Raw genomic sequence first — 21,960 nt, 5'->3', positions numbered from 1 at the left:
TATGGGACAAAGCAATGCCTTTTCTAACGTTTCAAAAGGCACTTGGAGAAGAGCCATATTGCATCTGTAACAATGAAGTAGTGACAGCAGCCATATAATTTAATGTTGTCCTAAAGGACTTTGGTGGCAAAGACAAAGTTCAGAATCATTGCAGAATTTATTCATTCATTGCAAGGACATTTTGCAAGTAAAACCAAAGGAAAGAAATGATTTTACCAGATATACTGAAATCAGTGTGAGAAATACGATTTCAGGCTTTGAAAATAATATCAGAAGTGGTATCAAATATAATCTGTGCAGTTTCTTTACTTTGTTCTTTTTTGAAATCATTCAATGCCACCATTTTTATACAATGAAAAAAAAGTGCTTTCCTATGCTAAAAATGAGAGTTGGGAGTGCATCAAATTCCTGCAGAAGTTGCATGGATTCACTATTTTGGAAGCATTGCAGAACAGAGAGAAGTGGATTTTCCTTTACTCACTACTGTACCTTCACATTACTTTCAGGAAACATAAAAATTAGATGTACACAAAGATGAAGTAAAGGACAAGAGTGGAATTTTTTAAAACTCAGGGATGGTAATGATGTTCCCAGACAAAGTTAAGGTTAAAATAGACTTAACCAAAAGTGAAAAATGGGGGCAGCCAGGTGGCACAGTGGGGTAGAACACCAGCCTTGAAGTTCAGAGTACCTGAGTTCAAATCTAGTCTTAGACACTTAACACTTCCTAGTTGTGTGACCCTGGGCAAGTCACTTAACCCCAATTGCCTCAGGAAAAAGAAAATGAAAAATGGAGAAACCATATTATGTGTCAGCAATATTATTCAATATTGTTTTAGAACACTTAAAATACCTAGCCAGTATAAAATACTTAATCATATATCTGCCAAAACAAACCCAGGAATTTTGTGAACATAAACATAAAACATTTTTTATACAAATGAACTCAGATCTAAATAACTAAAGTAATATTTATTGTTCATGGATAGATAAAGCCAATAAACTTTTTTAAATGACGATTTTACCTAATTAATCTATCTATTCAATGTCATCCCAATTAAATTACTAAAAAATTACTTCATTGACTTAGAAAAAATAATAAAGTTCATTTGGAAGAACAAAAGATCAGGAACTTCAAAGAAAGCAGGGGGAAAAGATGTAAAGGAAGAAGATTCAGCAATATCAGACCTTAAAGCACATTATAAGGTGACAGCATTGTTGAAGTATAAAAAGGATAATTTCAATTATTTCAAACCAAAATTTTCTTTTACAAATAAGATGTAAGTAGCCAAAAATAGAAGGGATGCAGAAAAATGGGAGAAAAAACTTTCATAGACAATATGTCAGGATGTGATTTGGTTGGAATATTGCTGTGGTGTAGGAAATGATGAACTGGTTGATTTAGAAAAACATGGAAAGACTTGAACTTATGAAGGAAGATGCTATCCACCTTAAGAGAAACAGATGATAGGAGGAAATAAATATAGCATAGTCTTTTATATAAGTGTATGCATATCTATGTATATGTATATACGTGTGTGAATGTATGTGTGTGTGTCTACACACTTACTTGGGGGGGAGGGGAAGAAGGAGGAAAAAAATTAAGTAAATAATACATAGCAGAGAACAAAAGAAAACAAGAAAAAAGCAAAGAAAAACTGGGAAGCTTTGAAAATAACATGTAATATTTAACATAGATTTTCTTGAAATGAAAATTTGTTTTATATTGAATCCTCTCTTATTGTGTACATGGCAACTTTTTTTCTTTTCTTATTTTGTGTTTAAGTTTAATTTTTTTAATAACAAAAAAAAAAGACAATAAAGAATTTTATTTAGTAGCTCAGTTAAAGACTCAACAAAATGTCTCCCTTGAATATTGTAAGATCATAAAAATTATCTTTCATCTATAATGACAAAGATGGGACAGATAGGTGGTGCAGTGAATAGAGCAATAGACTTGGAGACAGGAAAACTCAACTTCCTGAGTTCAAATCTGACTTCAGACACTTCCTAGCTAGGTGACCCTGGATAAGTCACTTAACCCTGCCTCAGTTTCCTCAGCTATAAAGTGAGCTAGAGAAGGAGATGGCAAACCACTATCTGTGTGATCCTGGGCAAATCACTTTAGGGAAATAGCAAACCATTATCTGTGATCCTGGGCAAGTCCTTTTACCCTATTTGGCTCAGTTTCCCCATCTGTAAAATGAGATGGAGAAGCAAATGGCAAACCCATTCCAATATCTTTGTCAAGAAAACTCCAAATGGGATCATGAAGAGTCGGACATAATTGTACATCAAAATTCTGGAAAGGGATCAAAGGCTTCACCAAACAGCTAAAGAGATCCACGATCCTCTTCTTGACTGATCCTTAATTATTTATAGTTGAGGTCTGAATGGCCAGTAACCAGTCTACAATTCTGCTTTTGTCCACCAGGGGTCAATATGTTACTACCTAAATAAAGCAGTAATCTTCAAAGTTGAAGGGGAAGACAGAAAATGGGAAAACAGATTTCATCTCACCTCCTTTCCCATAGTCAATCATGGGTCCTCTCTCCCAAACAAGCCTGTCTATCCTGCACTTTGATTACCCAATACTTCCCATTTATCATCCAGGTATGGTCCCAACCTCGGGCAGTTATCACCCAAACAGCCATTTGGAGATTCCTCTCCTCTCCTCCATCAACCTGTGCCAGGCACTTCCTGGGCAGGTAAGGGCAGTGACCAATGAGTAAAAGCCCCCTCCCCATTTCCATTTTAGTTGAGTCACACAAGATGAATAGGCAGATCTCCTTTCCGTACTTTTGCTCCCCAAATCCACCCCTCTTTCAAACATCTCCCCACCCTTCCAGAATTCTGGCTCCATCCCAGTTTCCTCCCTTTAACTCACCCTACATAGCTTAGCAGTTGACAGATCTTCCATTTTTAAAAACATCTCTCGTACACAGCTATAAGCATGGTTGCTTGGACTATTGCAATGCACTGTTGGTCCCCCCATGCCTAAGAAACTCTGCCCTCTCTCATCTGCCTCTTGGCTGCCAACTTTAACCCACCTTCGGCAGGAGGATTTCTCTATTTGTGTCTTTCCAGTGTCTTTCCTCTAAGAGTCCCTTCCCTTTATACTATCTTATTTGTAGTTTAGATTATTTAGATGCTGTCTCTCCTACTATAATGTATGTTCCATAAGGTAAAGGTCTGTGTTTTTACCTCTTTTTATTCCCTCTCCCCAGTTCAGTTGTTATTGTTGTTCAGCTGTGTCTCACTCTTTGTGATCCCAGAAACCGTACTACCCATGGGATTTTCTTAGCAAAAATATTCGAGTGGTTTGCCATTTTCTTCTTAAGGCTTTAAGGCAGAGATTAAAGGATTTACCCAGGGTCACACAGCTAATAAATATATGAAGCTACATCTGAACATATTTGAGTCTTCCTGACTCCAGCACTGATGCTCTACCTACTGAGCCACCTAGCTGCTTCCAGTACCTAGAACATAGTAAATTCTGAATATTAAATGCTTATTGACTTACTAATAATTAGCCCTTCTGCTTCAAGTCCCTTCCAACTTCAATCCATCCTCCATATACCTACCAAATTTTTCTTTAGTCCAAATTTAACCATGTCATAATTTCTCTTGCCTCCCTCTGAAATAAAATTCAGACCTCCCTAATATTTTGGTATCAAATAGACCCTTCTCTATTTGACACTTAAAGTTCTTTGCCATTAGAAATCCAAGTTACTTTCCCAGTTTTTATTTATATAGAGTATCCCAAAAAGTCTTAGTACAGCATTTAGCTTATTAAAACTTAAACTACTCCAGGACTTTTGGGACACCTTGTATTTTACTTCCTTTCCAGTATGTTCTATGACAAGGCCAACTTGACTTTCTACTGATGCACAAATTCATATAAAAACATAATTACATTTCCAGACATGACCAGGGATTTAATATATGATAACATTCATTAAGTTGAATAATGTAAAGAGAAAGCAGTGATTGACATTGAAAGATTTCTGAGTTGAAAAGTGAGATGATGATTTTTGTTCATTTTTTTTTTTCTCCATTGCATATAGTGAATGGCTAACCACATGAAAAATGTGTCTTGGTGAAAAACTGCTGTGTTCACTCATCTTTAGGATCAATCATTTGGTATAAACTATTTGACTATTATATTGTGACCAAATTGTATGATTATTATACTAGCTTTCTTTCAATAAAAAAATGCCTTAAAAAAACCCATTTACTTATTTGGCTAATTATATTGATCAAATTTATTGAATAATCAGTTGCTGAAAAGAAAGTATTATTTATAAATCTGTTCTATTCTTCAACACACTTTTTTCCAAAAACTGTGAAATGCATTCAAGAACAAAAAGACTTCTTTGTGCTATTGACAAATGAAATTTTAAATAATTAAAAATATTATTTCTAGGGGCAGCTAGTTGGATAGAGCACCAGCCCTGAAGTCAGAAGGACCTGAGTTCAAATCTGACTGTCAGATACTTAATACTTACTAGCTGTGTGATCCTAGACAAGTCACTAAATCCCAATTGCCTCAGGAAAAAAAAATATCTAGAGTAAAATATTCTCATTTTATATATGTTTTATAATGTATCTGATGATTAATATATAAGTTTATCTAAATATTTATAAATATGTATTTAGAGATAGATATGTCTAGATGATAGACAAATAGATGTTAGAAAGATATAAATAGAGATGAAAGTCGCAATAGAAAGGCAAAAAAGAAAAAAGAGGTGAATAGATTTAGATAGCTAGATAGTTATAGATGACAAATAAATAGATATAGATGATAGGCAATAGATAAAAAGATAAAAAGGGGAAAAAAGTTGGAAAGATAGATAGGTATAGATGCTAGAGACAGGTAGATATGTATAGAGAGAGATGTAGGTGAGAGACAATAGATAAAAAGATAAAGAAAAAAAAGCTGGAAAGATAAATGGATGGATAGATATAGAAGGACATAGAGGCAGGTAGAGAGATAGGTATAGATATAGATGATAGACAATAAATAGAGAATAGATTGAAAAACAGACAAACAGATAGATATGGATGATAGACAGTAGAGAAAAAGATAAATTTTAAAAAGAAAGATAGGTAGATGGAGATGGATGGATATAAATGATGGATAGAAGGATAGATACAGACAAGTATATAAATATAGAAATGATACACATTAGATAGAAAGATTGATAGATACAGATGAGAAACAAGATAAAAAGGTAAAAAAAAAAAAAAAAAAAACCAGGAAAGTTGGCTAGATGGGCAATAGACAGAGAGGTATGTAGATAGATATGGATAGAGATGTCTATAGATGACAAACAATAGAAAGATAGATTAAGAGAGAGAATGAAAGATAGCTAGTTAGAGATGATAGGCAAACATTCAGACAGACAGACAGATAGAAAGATAGGGAAGTGGTCCATTGCTTTTGACTGATGAAATGTGCAATATAAACAATTTTGAAAACTACTGAACTAAGGCATCACTTCTTACTTACCAATGAGAAGCCAATAATTGGTCCAATAGTTGAGTTTGTTCTTTCCTTTGATTCCAAAATCAATGTTCAGGTCTACGCTGGGGGTAATCACACATTCTTCATTACTTTTGATCGTGACACCATCTGTCTGAGGGCCTTCCAGTTGGGGAAAGGCACTTCCTCGAGGCTGTGAAGAAGGGAGAGGAACAGGAGGTGAGGTTTGGGGAACAACAGCACAGAACCCACAAAGAGCACACAAGGCATGGGAGTTAACCACTGAACCCCCAGAAGTCCCGAGGAAAATGAAAAGGTCTACGGTGGAGGGCAAAGCACTTATCCTAGGCCTTGGTCTTCTCGTCTGCATAGCATTTCCACTAACTACCTTCAAAGTCAATTACTATTATTGCCTTTTTCAACATCTGCCATGTCTGGCAGAGGATCAGAGACCTAGAACTGGAACAGACCTTAGTGGACACCTAGTCCAATGCCTCCATTTTACAAATGGAGAAACCAAGGCCCAGGGAACATAAATGATTTCTCCAAGTTCACAAAGGCAATAAGCTTCAGACATGATGCTTCTCTAACTCTACTCTCTCCTATTATGGCTTGTAAAACACCTGAGAGACCTCCTTTTTGTTTGCTCTTCACAAGCCTAGGAAGTAATGTCTGTAGGTTTTATTATTCTCATTTTATAGATGGGGAATTAAGTCTCAAAGAGATAAAGTGATTTTTGGCTTTTGATCACACAGCAAATAATGAATGTCAAAGGCGGAATTCAAACCTCGGATTTTTTTGATGTTAGGTAGTGGAAACACCGCCCCATTCAGTTTCTTATATATGACACACTACAAATTTGTTATTATAGTTGAGTTCCTTTAGTTATATCTAACTCTCTATGACCCCATTTTAGTTTTCTTGGCAGAAATGCTGAAGTGGTTTGCCATTTTCTTCTTGCAGCCCATTTTACAGAACAGGAAACTGAGGTAAATGGATTAAGTGACTTGCCCAGGGTTATGGAGTTAGTAAGTGTCTAAGACTGGATTTGAACTCAAGGAAATGAGTCTTTCTGGCTTCAGGCTCATAAACACATGTGAAAGCAAGTACTCTATCATGCACTGACATGACTTAAACACTAAGGTCAAGAGCTCCAAGACTCAGGATGAAAAAACTCTTCCTTCAGTAGGGTGGATTATTCGCACAAGAACAAGCCTGTCAAATGGGATAATATTTATGAAGTGCTTAGCTTAGTGAATGGCATGTAGTAGGTGCTTAATAAATGCTTGCTTTCCCTAGCTCCTCTTCCCCCACTCTTCATCATGCAGAGACAGGTAGGTCAGCCTAGATGTCAAACCTCTTGGGGGGAAAAAAAATCCAGAGGTGGTGTCATATACATTGTCAATTAGGAAGTATATTTAATAGAGTAGTAGACTTACAATAAGGAAGACCTGAGTTCAAATCTTGCCTCAGCAACATACTAGCTGTAAGACCCTGGGCCAGCCACTTAACTTGGCTTCAGTTTCCACATCTGTAAAGTGAGGGTGGGGAGTGGGATTTGGATTTGGAGACCTTTACAATCCCTTCTGGCTCTAATTCTATAATCCCATCCCTGCAGAAATAGTAGCAGTAGTGGTAATGGCAGACTTTAAACCATGCTCTAATATGATTTTGTATACTTTTATCTCACTTGTTTCAGGTGTGCATCCCCCAGGCAAAACGCACTGAACTTTTCCAATGTTCCACATCTTGCTAGTGAAAGTAGCAGTTCATAAGGGACAGCTGGTGTTAGAACACCAGCTCTGGAGGCAGGAGAACCTGAGTCCAAAAGAGACCTCAGATACATACTAGCTAAGGAATAATTGTTATGACAATTTGGTATCACAAACTAAATGCACTGAACTCCAGCCTAGTCGTTGATTTGGGGGTTCTGATTAGCTGAGAGTTGTCAATCACTGATTATTAATCTTCAAAGAATTATAGTCCAGTGAAACAGACAAGACAAAAGCTACGCTGGATACATTTAATCTCTCATTGGCCACACACTATCCTAGTGGGACGACGCCCAATTTCTGTCCATGATGCTCCTGCCTTTGCTCTGGACTCTTGGGCAAATCACCGTCATTCTGGGCTTTGTTTCTTCATCTAGGAAAAAAAAAAGAAAGAAAGAAAGAAAGAAAGAAAGAAAGAAAGGCGATGTTCTAAAGACAGAATTCATGCTTCTTCCTGGAGGCAGGCCAGATAATCTCTGAGATCAGTGGGTCTCTTCCCAATCTTCCTTCAAGCTTGGATATGATTCTCTTCTATTTAAAATGCACATCAGTATCCTGTATTGACCCAGAGTGCCGCTGTTAGAAAATGATCTATGTTGTGCAATACTAATGATAAAGTAAAAGAAATGGGGCTGAACATATGACATACCCTGAGTTCATATCTTAAAACGCTTCCTACTGTGTGATCTTGGGCAAGCCACTTAACGACTTGCCTCAGTTTCTTTCTCTGTAAAATAAGCTGGAAAAGGAAATGGGAAAATGTTCTGGTACCTCTGCCAAGAAAACCCCAAGTAGGGTCACGACACTGCTGAAGCTGACTGAAGAATACACCTGTAGGGTTGTTGCAAGGATCAAATGAGATAATTATGTGCATTAACCACACTACGTAAATAATTATGATGCCTTTGAGTAGCTGCTATACTTTGAGCTAGGTGAGATAGGGAGACCCAGTCTCAAAAAAAAAAGTCAGTTTTGAGTTAGATGCTGGACTCACTCACCACAATGGCGACTCCTTCATGGACCATTGATGGGGAGGCGTACAGGCTGGTGGAATATCTCCCAACATAGAGGGTGGGCCTAGAATAGAACATAGGAATACAAGGCAGATCTAAGTCACAGGCGGCAAGTGCGTGGCCTCCAGGCTCCTGGAAGCCCATGACACTTTTAAATGGGGCCTGACCCAGATTAAAATTGATAGTTCCTATCAGATTTTAATGTGTTGATGTGCTAATAAAAAAAGGCAGCTAGGTGGCGCTATGGTGCACAGAGTGTCAGGCTTTTAGTCAGGGAGACTCACCTTCCCAGGGTTCAAGGGACTCAAGACAATTCCTAGTTATGAGACACGGGACAAGTCATTTCACCCTATTTGTCTCAATTTCCTCATCTGTAAAATGAGCTGGAGAAGGAAATGGCAGACCACTCCAGTATCTTTGTCAAGAAAACCCCAAAAGGGGCCAGACATGACTGAAAGATGTCTAAATAATAATTTTAAAATAGATACGGGCAGCGAGGTGGTGCAGTGGATAGAGCCCTCGACTTGAAGTCAGGAGGATCTGTGTGGCCTAAGACACTTAACACTTCCTAGCTGTGTGACCCTGGCAAGTCAACCCCAATTGCCTTTCATTTACACACACACACACACACACACACACACACGTGCATGTACAAAAATGCATATAAACACATATATCCTTCATTTAAACATATAAACATGTTTGTCACACACATACATGCATCTGCACATACATGTGCACACACATACCCACAGACATGTATCTGTGCGTGCATATAGTTGTACATGTATTGCAAAGATATAAACATGCATGTGTATTGTAGTACATAGATATATGCATGCATGTGTATTGTGCAATATACAAACATGTTAGGGGCCACAACTTGAAACAAGGTGCTAAGTCCCTGAGAGAGACAATGCTTATGTATTATTTTCACACCTTTAAAGGAGTTCACACATTAGTTCACACATTCACACCTTTAGAGAGCATATATAAGGAGGAGCTCACAAGCCCACAAAAGGACAAGCCCACTTTTGGACTTCCAGGAGATTCACAAGTCAGAAGCCCACAAGCCCACTCTCTGGGAGGAGGAGTCAAGATTCATTCCAACTTCCACCTTTGTGCTGGCTGGAGACATTTGGAGAGAGCTCTCGGAACCAAGGAAAGAGATAGGTCCCTAAGAAAGCTAACCGGGCCCAGGAAAAGAGACAAGATTTTGAAGGACACAATAAAGGATCTGGACTTTAACTCCTGGCTGCATTTGGGATTATTGAACTGAACTGAAACTAAGGCTGCTCCCAGAAGCTCCCCAAGGAACCTGCTCCCAGAGAACGATTATATTTTAGAGAAGAGAACATTATATATACATGCATTGTATTATAAATGCATGTAGATATAGGCATACATGTGTATGTGTACATGCATATAGATATAAATATGCATGTGTGTGCAATACAGATATTCATACATATATACACACTTATGCAACTTGTGCAGTGTATGTACACATGTGCATGCATGCATATGTCTAAACATGCAGTTTTGTAAATCAATTCATGGCCCTCAGGAATCCTTTTGTATTTTGTTTCTCCTTTTTTATTTGAGTTTTGATACCAGCAATTTAAATGATTCATTTGCCAGGTAAAAAATGAAAACTTTTATTTATTGGGAAAAAAATGTATAGGAAAACTGTAATTTCCTCAACACAATCGGTTTATTTATTACATTTTCTTAATTTTTTTTGGGGGGGGGGAAGTAATCAAGGTGAAGTGCCTTGCCCAGGATCACACAGCTAGTAAGTGTCTGAGGTTGAATTTGAACTCAGATCTTCCTGACTCCAAAGCCAATGCTCTATCCACTAAGCCACCTAGCTGCCTTAAATGGTAGATATTATTATTAATAATAAACACAGTATAAACCTAATGGGATGTAAGATAATAAAACATTATAAAGTATTTTATATAGCATTTAAGTGCTAAGGTAAATGCTAGTTATCATTATCATAGTCATCATCATCATTATCTTCATCATCATCATCATTTCCCAGCAGAGGAAATCTGAACCTAATCCCCACACCTCCTACCCTAACTCACGTCAATTTGCTCTTGGTCTCGGTCTCCTTTGGGAAGGGGTATTTCCACTTGGTGATACGCCCCACCTCTCCAGACATGAAGGTCAGATAGCGCAGTGTCTCCACCCCAACGTTGGTGTGCATCACTTTCTGCAGGCCCTCCCGATGCCAGATGTAGAAGGCCACCACCGGCGAGGCGTAATTCTGAATCCACAGGACATCTCCAGATTCACTGTCCACAGTCACCACCAGCCCGTCCCCGTTGGACACAAAGTGGGACATCTCTGAAGCAGGTAGAAACACACACAAGCCGAGAGTGATCCTAGGCAAGTCTTTCAACAACTCTCAACCTCAGTTTCCTCAACTAAAAAGTAGAACTAGCAATAGCACCTACCCCACAGGTTTATAGTAAAGATCAAAGAAGATATTTACAAAACACTTAGCACTTAATCTCCTGGCAATGCCTGGAGACTTATAAATGCTTATTTCCTTCCTTCCTTTCTACTGCCTCGGTGACTTTAGGTAAGCTGCTTAATTTCTCTGATCATCAGTTTTTTTCTCTCCATAATGGAAATATTGGACTACTTAGTCAATAAGATCCCTTCTTTTCTAATCTATGAGGTACCATATTATAATGTTAAAAAAAAAAAAAATTAATCCACTCTAATGTGGACATTTTCCTATCTCTCCAGAAAATTGCTAATTGGCATGAGCTCCACCAAGTCCATAAAATTTGGAAAGCTGCCTGGTTCTCAGGGAAAAAAAAACACCAAATTAATAAAATTTGAGAAATGTCTACAAATATGGAACTGAGGAGGTTCCTTCTCAAAAGCCAATTTTTCAGGCTAAGTTCTTAATTGTTTTATTCAACAAGTAAAGGTAGATCCCAAGGAAGCAGGCAACATGGATGGGGAAGTCTGATTGATCTTTGATTTTTGCAAGCAATCTTTTAAAATTTTGCAAGCAAAATGAAAGGCATATAGGACCCATGGCAAAACATTCTGCCTGCAAATAGTCCAGAAGGGCTAGCATTTAAACAAGTAGACATCCCAGGAAGGGGGAAGGGAGGCAAGTCTTTCTTGGGCCAAAAAACAGAAACTTTAAGCTTTGTCCAAGTTATAAGCTAAGAAAACAACAGTGATTCTCATTTCTGATTCAACTTAAAAATACACTCACTACTCTGTATAATGACCCTAAATCACTACTTCCACCTTCCCCTTTTTTTCCCCATAAAATTGCCTGGCACTTTTTTTTAATCAAAGTACTTACAAAGTGGGTAGAGGGCACAAGACAATTGGGGTTAATTGACCTGCCCAGAGTCACACAGCTAGTAAGTGTCAAATGTCTTGAGTTCACATTTGAATTTAGGTCTTCCTGACTCCAGGACCTGACTTCAGGAAATTCTATTTCTGGGATATCTCTACTCCATTAGGCTTGGACTGCAGCTGTCATTCTCAGCTCTCCTTCCCCAACACCAGCCCAAACCAGAGTATAGGAAAGCTAGACTCTGAAAAGCAAGTTCCCATCTTATCTTACCTACAACCATCCCTCCCAGTCCAAGTCTCAGCCAACTACTCGCCTTGATCTCCACCCTGGAAAACTAAGCTTGCTCATAACTAAGCCTCTAAGTCACTTCCCAGTTATTTTCACATCCCAATACTGCCACTCCCACCCCAGTGCCAGAAACTGTGTAGTCTTTCCTTCCCCTCCACACCCCCTACACCCACTAGAAGGTAAGTTTCTTGAGGGCAGAGATTGTATTGTTTGCTAGTATGTACACATACAATACCTATCACATCAGTGCCTAGCACATCATAACCAATTAATAAATTAATTTTATTTCTCTCCTTCCCTCCCTCTCCCTCCTTCTCTCTCCCTTGCCCCCTTTCCCTTCTCTCTCTGCCCCTCTTCTCTCTTTCTGTATCTCTCTGTGTCTCTCTTTGTTTCTCTGTCTGTCTCTCTGTCTGCCTCTCTTTTCCTCCCTCCCTCCCCCCTTCTCGGTCTGTTTCTCTCTCTGTGTCTCTCATTCCCCCTCTCTTTCTCTCCCTTTCTCTCTCTCCTCTTTTTCTCTCTCTCATAGGACTCTTCAACCCTTACTGTACTCCATGTCTTCTTCTGGTACAGTAGCCGCATAATCAAAATAGGTAGCATTCCACCGAAGCTCTCGGTTCTTTGTATCATACATGGTGATGGTGTACTCTGGGGAAAATAAATATTCATCAGAATTGGAAGAACAATAAGCAAAATGGCTACAATACTATAAATGAAAACAGTACTAAGAGGCATAAGAATCCAATAACCAAACTTGGTTGTAAAAGACCAAATGAAACATGTCCCCATCCACAAACTTGTTGTCAGACACAACAACTATGTCATGACTATTAGCTTATTTAAGTATTCTTCCTAATTAGAAGTTCAGGGATCGGGAGAAGAGAAGGCATGGATTACCAAGTGTAAGGGCCATATTTGAAATAAAATATATAAATAAAAATTTTTAATAAAAGAGACAGTCATAAGTCTTATCCTACATTTAGAAAGCACCTCAGAAGAACTGATTCTTTTAATGTAAATATTCTTTCAATCATCAAAGATCAAAACTCCTCCCTCCATACACCTTAGTCTGTACTGAGATGTGCCCAACTTTCTGGTGATATATGAATCTATCAGAACGTAGCTAGATTAGTCCTCAAATCACAACTGAATAATCTAGTAGGTCTATACTTCCAACTTAGTAAGACCCACTAAGGTTTATACTCCACCAGCATGACCTTGGAGAACCCAGTTACTTCCATCCCACAAAGAAACACTGGAGAAGAATTCAGTTGCTAATCACCCCTAACAATGTTTTTAAAAATCCTATGTAATTTATATTTATTGACAGAAACAAATCAGCTAGTGTTATTATAATAGTTGTGATAGTTAGATCATGTTATGCCCAAGAAAAATATGATGAGCTCTAAGGTACATGTGGTGTTCATCTATCTCAATGGTTTTAGGGAATGTAAATTGAATAAAAAGTTATACATACAATCACAATTGCTCTGAGCTCCCAGGTAGGAAAATCCCTAACATTTAGACTCTTTAATTTGTATTTCTAATTATCTCCAGCCAATCCATGACCAATTTGTAGTTGAGGCAATATTCAGGTTTCCAGAAATTTTGGATTAAAAAAAAAATAGATGATAATATAGAATCATCAGTTATACAGGCATTAAAAAGAGAAGCTGGATAAAGAGAAGACCTTTTTATTGGAAGTCTGGATAGCAAAAATGTTTGTGGCAGCCCTTTCTGTAGTAGCACCTCTTTTTTAATACAAGCTCCACAGGGCCTGACCAAGACTCTCAAACTATGGTTCAACTGATTCTGAATGAGAAAGGAGGATCCTGTTCGTACTCAGTTCTAATGAACTGATTTATTCAAGGAGTATTCTTACATAACAAAATGGGGTGGGATAATCAATGCAACCCCGCCCTTACAGTCTCATTTTACAATTCTATCTATGGGCAAAGATGTATATCTGCATGACTAATCCAGCTAGGGATCATTTCTAGGAACTTGCTTATTCCTACTCCAGGGTTCCTCCAAAAATGATTACAGGCCAGGAGGGATTTAATTGAGATCAGAGTTGCTCCTGCGAGCTTAGTAAAAGCTCACTGATATACAGCTCCCTTTCTCAACTATTCAGAGTACAAGAAACTCTACTCCCAAGAGTCAAAGCACTGCCCCAGCAGGTTTAGCTAGAGAAATGTAAGGAAGGATGGAGAATGGGAATAAGAAGAATATAAATAGCTCTCCACAGAGAACAAAAGCCATGACTTAAGATAAATTTTTTTTAGGGAAAAAGAAAAGATGGGGTTGTAGATGTGATTTTTATCAGTATGAGGTAAGGATGGAAGTGCAGGGATGCAGATCATCAGCTTCCCTGGAATTTAAAGTCACTGAGAGTAGTGTAGGATGCTAAGAAGTTAATGACTTTCACATAGAGTACCTCAATCCAGATCTCTTCGACTTCAAGCCTGGCCCTCTTTCCTCAACATTCTGACTAACTCTTAAGATCAATTATTGGCAAAGCAGCATTATTTATTATTATTATTACCTGTGCGTCCAAGATACAGAAGAGAAGTGGATGGACAGAGGCTTTCTGCAAATGTTGAAGACAAAGTTTGCTGCTTCTCTCCAGTCATAAGGTCAACAACATACCAAATGTCTTGCTTCTTACCTGAAAAGACACAAAGCCTTCTTAATTTAAAAAGTGATCAGCTAGATAGCATAGTGGATAGAGCACTGGCCCTGGAGTAAGGACTCTTGGACCTCAGACACTTAACACTTACTAAGCAAATCACTTAGCTCTAATTGCCTTGTAAAGAATAAATTTTAAAAAATAAAAGTGATCAGAGATAGAGACCTGCAGTCCAAAGAAATCATCACTCTGCAAACTGGTCGTACATCCCTGGTCAGAGGACCCAAGTCTCCATGATACTTAGAAGCAATATTTTTGTGGGACACTCTTGGCTAATTCCCTATCATCACCATTCCACAATAGGAGAATTAGTCACAATAGGAGAGACTTCTGAGGGGAGCTGTCACTGTTTCCTCTTGGCCACACTCCACTGAGCCCAACATCATGCCCCAGGAACTCCTCATCCTCATACATCACTTTAGTCTTAGATCTTTACTACCCTCACCCCAGGGCCCTTTCCTCTGAATGCAGGATGGAGGATTCCTTCTAAAAACTCCATTTAAGGAGGGTACCCAGGTCAGCAATCTCTTCATTCCCAACCTGGTCATAATTCTTCCGTACCATCCCACTCTTACCTCCCTGCCTCTGCCACATACCTTCCCTTTCCTCATTCATCCCATTCCTTGTTCAGCTTCTTTTTGTACATAGTCTTCCCCCATTAGAAAGTAACCTCCTTGATGGCAGGGACTACCTCTAGTGTTTCTTTGGATTCTCAGTGCCTTATACAGTGCCAGGCATATATATACACACATCTATATATACAAATGCATACATATATAATTGGAACTGGTATTCGATTACTACACACACATCTGTGTATATAGGTGTGAATCTACATGTATGTGTATATATATGTATATACATATATATACACATACATATAAAACTGGAACTGATATCTGTGATAACTACACAAATACATACAAATATATAAACACACATGCATGCATACATGCATATATAACTGGAACTATTTGTGATGATTATCTCACATACACATGTACTTTTTCTTATATATTTGCACTCACATACAGATACACACACAAATACATACATAATTAGGACTTTTTGTATATTTACATATATATATATGTGTATATATACACACAGATTTTGTATTAGACCTCTAATTTCACTGACATAGAGAAATCATGGCAAAAAACTGAAATTTTCTCTGAAATTTGTTCTAAGAGCTGCCTAGAGTCCTGAGCAGTTAAGTGATGTCCTGAATCACATAGCCAGTACATATCTGAAGCAGGGCATGAACCATAACTCCATGCTGTTGAAGCCTAGAGCTAGATACTATGTCCGCTGAGGGGAGGGTTGATTAACTTTGTATCTCCCTCCAGGCCCAGGATAACCACTCTATACAGCAGAATGCTCAAAAAATGCTGAAATAAATGGAGTGGTTAGTGCAGCTGACTATAAGACAGCATAGAAGATGGCCCTTTTCAGATCAGTGAGACTAATTTTCTTTCAGAGCTTCAGATTACACCCTGACCTCAATCATCTAATTTACTGATGTGAACAGAATATTATTTGCCAAGGCCATTGTCACATAGATTGTGCAAGCTTTTCCCTTAGGTCTTACTCCATGGAGACTGTGCTAACATTTCCTTAAAAGATAATAGAATCCTGGACATTTAATTGTCCCAGAGGACTCAGACTTGAATCACTGATGTAATTTCCTGGTGGTCTCCACACAGAAGCCAGTGAACAACATGCTGGGAGCTTTTCCACAGACATCACTGGCTCATACATAAGTAAAGAATCACTAATCGCAGTAATAACAGACAGCATTTACATAGTGCCTTAAGGTTTTCAAAGAACTTTAAAATTAACTGCCCCATTTTATTGTCAACACATGTGGGAAGCAGGTTCTATTATTATTCCCTGTTTACAGATGAGTTCACTGAGGCAGGCAGGGATTAAGTGAGGCTCCAGGTTGGACCTGAAATCAGGGTTTTCTGATTTTTGGTTCAGCATTTTCCCCACCTAGCTGCCTCTAATAAATGATGTATCCTTGCTGAATACCTTTTCCCAGATATGGCTAAGTTAGCTTCCTTTGGTTAATTAGTAGATGGTCGATGGGTATTTCTTTTTTGCAATTATTTTTCAGTTTGTCCAATTCTTCATGACGCCATTTGGGATTTTCTTGGCAAAGACAATGAAATGATTTGCCATTCCCTGCTCCAGCTCATCTTACAAATGACGAAACTGAGGTAAACAGGGCAAAGTGACTTCTTCATGCTCATACAGCTAGTAAGTTTTTGAGGCTGGATTTGATTGGAAAATGAGTCTTCCGGATTCCAAGCCTATACTCTACTCTAAAACTGAACCTGGATCACTGGGCTAGCCTGAGTCAAGCTTCACCTACACAGCATGGTGTCTGTGATTGGATAAGCATGACATCACCATTCCTAGAAAAAATATCTTAGTTAAATAAATTAAATGAATTTATTCTGTAGAAAAGACTGATGCCCAATCCTTACACCAGAGGATTAAATATAACATATTTCTTTCCTCTCAGTAGAAAGGTGGTAGACTACAGACTTGGAATGGCCTATCTGTTTTTAACAACTGACCAATGTGTTAGCTTATTTTCCTTATGCCATAAGGGAGGGGTCCATGGGTAGAGAAGGAAAAATTTGGCAAGCTTAACAAAAGCAGCACTAAAAATTAAATTTAAAAGAGGAAATTAAAATTTTAAAGAGGAAAAACTCTTTGGATACTTGTTACATGTCTTAATCTTTCTATTTATTTGCCTGTTTCCCTCATCACAGAGCAAAGCAGAGCCTGTGTCACTTGCTTCCTGTGTAATTTAGCCAGTGTGTTGGTTATTTCATGAGGTTCCTGGAATTAGAACACCCAGATACACTGGGAGGATTTATAAGTACATGAATCATTCGACCTGTTACATAGCTGGCTTTCATAAACATTCTGTACTTTTTGTTTAGTAGTTTTAGTGCTGTCCTTCGTAAACCCATCTGGACTTTTCTTGGCAAAGATACTGGAGTAGTTTGCCATTTCCTTCTCTGGCTCATTTTACAGATGAGGCAACTGAGGTAAACAAGGTGAAGTAACTTGCTCAGGATCACACATCTTATGTAGGAGGTCAGATTTGAACTCAGGTCTTACCGACTTCCTGCTCTATCCACTGTGTCCCATCCTATTTTTATTATGTTAATAATAAGCCTGACATCTGTCACACTTCTCTTTCTTGGCATTCAAACCTGAAGAGAGACAAAAAAGGAGGAGGAGAGGGAAGATGAAAAAGAAGGAAGAGGAGGAGGAGGAAGAAGAGCAGGAGAAGGAAGAGGAGAAAAAAGAAGAGGAGAACAGAAGAGAGAGGAGAAAGGAAAAGAAGGAGAAAGGAGAAAAAAGACGAGGAAGGGAAGAGGAGAAAGGAGAGAGCAGGAGAAAGATGAGAGAAGGAAGAGGAGAAAGAAGAGAAAGGAGAGAGAAGAGAAGGAGGAGGAAGAGAAAGGAAGAGGAGAAGAAGGAGGTGAAGAAGAATAAGAAGAACAAGAACAAGAGGAAGGAAAATAACAACAATAAGGAGAATCTGCCAAATAATAGGACTTGTGGACTCTTTGATGTCATTATGAGAGATTTAAAATGTTTCTGGTTTCCTAGACCTAGACTTTTTCTGATACAAGATTTCTTCTCTAGAAATACCCTGTTTTCTGACTGGTATGCCTGGTGGTGAACTCTATTTCCAGATAGAGTTCAAATTGGGCCCAGAGTTCAAATTGAACCTCAGATACTAGCTATGTGACGTTGGGCAAGTCACTTAACCCTGTTTGCCTCGGTTTCTTTATAAGATGGAGAAGAATATGGCAGATATTTCAGTATCTCTGCCAAGAAAACCCCAAATGGTTTGATATAGAGAATCAAACACCCTGAAAAAGACTGAACAACAAAATAGCCCTCTTGTAGGGGGACAGTCCAGGTGTCCCGTACCAAAGATTGGAAAAGGTCAAGAATCTGACAAGACTTAGGAGCCAGGGAAGATAGAACCTCTCCCTTGGATCATCAGTCACCTTCTTTCACCTGTCAGATCTGAAGGTCACTGTACCCAAGGCTGGGATCTTGTGTATCAACTCCTCCTGACTTTTACATTTGCTATATCCTAGTGCCCTCAGATACTTTCTCCTCACCTCTCTCTACCCCTCAGTTCCTCTGGCTTCTTTGAAGACTCAGCTCAACAGGCTGATTTTAGAAAAGTCTGGAGAGACTTATATGAACTGATGCTGAGTGAAGTGAGCAGAACCAAGAGAACTTGTATACAGCAACAACAAGATTATGTGATGATCAACTGTGATGGAGTTGGCTCTTCTCAATAATGAGGTGATCTAAGACAATTCCAATACCCTTGGGATGGAAAATGCCATATGTATCCAGGAAGAGAATTATGGAGACTGAATGTGGATCAAAACATAGTATTTTCACCTTTTTTGTTTGTTTTTCTTTCTCATTGTTTTTTTCCCCTTTTAGTCTGATTTTTCTTATTCAACATGACAAGTACAGAAATATGTTTTTAAAAATTGCACATATTTAGGTTCTATTAGATTACTTTGCTGTATTGAGGAGGAGGGAGGGAGAACACAAAGTCTGACAAATATGAATATTGAAAACTCTTTACATGTATTTGGAACAATAAAGTAGTATTGAAAATTTTTTTCAAAAGAAATCAATTTATAGTCATATGAAAAAATGCTGTAAATCATTATTGATTAGAGAAATGCCATATGACCCTGGGCAAGTCAACTATTGGACTCCAATTGTCTCAAAAAAACACTCCAAAACAAAAGAAAAAAACCTATGATCTCAGACCCAATCACTCAGACCCTGCCTAAATCTGCTGATTCTGAGCATGTCTGAGATAGAAGGGCTAGTGACAAGGAATCATTATCTCCATTTCATCTTGACCATGGAAATCAGATAGTAATTTCATCAGAAAAATTTTCAATTAAAAAAAAAAAAGACACCTCAAATTTCACCCTCTGTAGAAGGCGTGGTTTTCCACTTCCCCATCTCCAGCTTTTAGTGCCATCCCCTCTGAGCTTACTTTCTATTTACTATTTGTAACTGATTATTTACATCTTGTTTCTCCTGTTGGAGTGTGAGTTCCTTAAAGGCAGGGAATGTTTTGTACTTTCTTTGTATCTCCCACTAAGGGCAATATCTGGCCCCTAGTAAATGTTTAATTAATGTTTATTGAACTACTGACGGTATTTATTCCTCCAGAGATGTGTCTGCATCTTTGTCTTTGGAGTAATAATGATACTGATGCATTCTTAGCTTCTCACTCATCCATCCCACCTCCAGGGTCCTGGAGCTCAACCCCTTGCCAAGTTGCATCCATGCATGATAAAAGCTTTTAGAATTATCAGTTGGGTTGCTCTTCTGTGACAAGCTCCAAGGTTCCCTCAGAGCCTTGGCAATGGACAAGGACAAAGGTCTATGCCATTGGCTGCTCCAAGGAAAGTCTCAATTATTTGTATTTCTTCAATAGATGAACCAGGCAATCATCAAACTCTCAAGTAACCAATGAATGACTTAATTTAAGGAAGCACTAACACTAGAGAAATTGAGAGGGATGTGTTCTAAGAGCCATGTGAGAGATGAATTGCTGAGACTTTAGTAGGTAATCTTGAGGGGCAGCTAAGTGGCACTGTGGATAAGGCACTGACTGACCCTAGAGTTAAGAGAGCTTGAGTTCAAATCTGCCATAGCTAGATGAATGTAGGCAAATCATTTGATCCCATTTGCCTTAACAACAGCAGCTCCAAAAGAAAAACAATCCTATGATCTCAGGCCCAGTCAGACCCTAAATAAATCTGCTGATTCTGAGTATCACTGAGATAGAAGAGCTGGTGACATAGAATCATCTCTACCTCATCTAAAGTTATGGAAATCAGATAGTAATTTCATCATAGAACTGTTTCTTTTCCATTAAGTCTGCATTTAACATCTGCAAACTCTTTTCACAAACACCTGTTCCTATTTTATTTTTGTAATCCTCTGTATTCTTGAAACACAAACAAATAGTTCTTTCTGTCGTAAGAGGCACGTACAAGTCTAGGTCATTCCCAGAGATATGGAAGCAAGGGGAAGCAATGTTACCACTGAAAGTCTTGACCACATCCTTCATCTCAGACACAGAACCAGATAATATCAAAAGCACCGTGAGTATCAAGTAAGGAATGCTTTTGGTCACTCATCAACAACAAAAAATACTAATTTTGCAAGAGTAGCAGGAACCACTTAACATTACCATCATTTCCAGCTAAATGCAGTTTTCCTATATGTGACATAGTAAAGAAGACATTGGATTTGAAGTCAGGAAGACCTGAATTCAAATCCTGCCTTAGAGACTTACTAATGTACACTTATTGGACAAATTACTTAACTACAGTTTCCTGAAGTGTAAAATGAAGATAATAGCAATCATCCCTCAGGATTGTTGTGAGGATAAAATGAGATAACATTTGAAAAATGTTTTGAAAACTTAAAGTGCTACATAAATACTATTGTTATTTTATTATTTTAAAAATTGTCATCTTGATAGCAAGATAAAAGAAGATGATCTGATGCTCTGAAAAAGCTGAATTTTCTAAGAACTGAAATTCAGGCAAGCTAAATGCTGGATGAACTGTTAAGTGTGTTGCTTGCTATCTATCTATCTAATATGCATATGCACATATATTTATATATGTATGCATATATATGTATACATGTGTGGGGGGAGGGTCGGTTTCTCCCTTCTGATAATAGGAAATACTAAGACAATCCTTTAACAAAGAGAATCTGGTTTCCTTTTCTTGGCTCAGATGATTGTACCCACTTTAATTTTCAAACAATTTCTTCCTAGAATGACATAATCTTTAAATCACTCCAGGAAGGCCAAGAGAGCAGCTAAAAGCTTTCTTTCACTGAAGAAATGGAGGGCTATTAAATACCATATATGCTGTCAGACACGATCATTATCTTCAAGTGGTTTTCTTGAATTGCATTTTCTTTTTTAACCTTAAAAGGCTTACTAGATACAAAAGGAGAGAACTAATACATATACATTATATCACATATGTATGTATGTGTATATTCATTACATAAAAATTAATTGTATAATAATTATATATGAGATTAATTTAGGAATAAACATATAGATTATGTATATCATTTAATATAATACTTATATGCCAATTTCTGAATGAATGTAAACATTTATTTAACTCTATATTTAATCACATAAATTAAATTGATTGATTTGAGTATATTGATAATACCAAGTATATATAATATACTATGTAAATATATACTCATATATTTATTTTAATTTCTAAGTAGATGTATATTCATTTACAAATTAA

At 37.8% G+C, this 21,960-nt stretch overlaps 1 protein-coding gene across 1 annotated transcript in view; it reads right to left on the bottom strand.

Moving 5' to 3' along the window:
* The window catches only part of ERN1 (endoplasmic reticulum to nucleus signaling 1), a 131,153-nt gene that overhangs the window by 29,463 nt on the left and 79,730 nt on the right, over positions 1 to 21,960 (bottom strand). Inside the window, exons 6-10 of the mRNA XM_074260829.1 lie at positions 14,441 to 14,563; positions 12,442 to 12,543; positions 10,367 to 10,628; positions 8,259 to 8,337; positions 5,516 to 5,681 (exon numbers count right to left, since the gene is read on the bottom strand). Of these exons, the coding sequence (XP_074116930.1) occupies positions 5,516 to 5,681; positions 8,259 to 8,337; positions 10,367 to 10,628; positions 12,442 to 12,543; positions 14,441 to 14,563 (732 nt within the window). The remainder of the gene's footprint in view (positions 1 to 5,515; positions 5,682 to 8,258; positions 8,338 to 10,366; positions 10,629 to 12,441; positions 12,544 to 14,440; positions 14,564 to 21,960) is intronic.

This window comes from Sminthopsis crassicaudata, chromosome 4, assembly GCF_048593235.1.
Source record: "Sminthopsis crassicaudata isolate SCR6 chromosome 4, ASM4859323v1, whole genome shotgun sequence".
Lineage (NCBI taxonomy): Eukaryota > Metazoa > Chordata > Mammalia > Dasyuromorphia > Dasyuridae > Sminthopsis > Sminthopsis crassicaudata.
The sequence above is the reverse complement of the archived record's forward strand: the minus strand, read 5'-3'. Positions and strand labels throughout refer to the sequence as shown.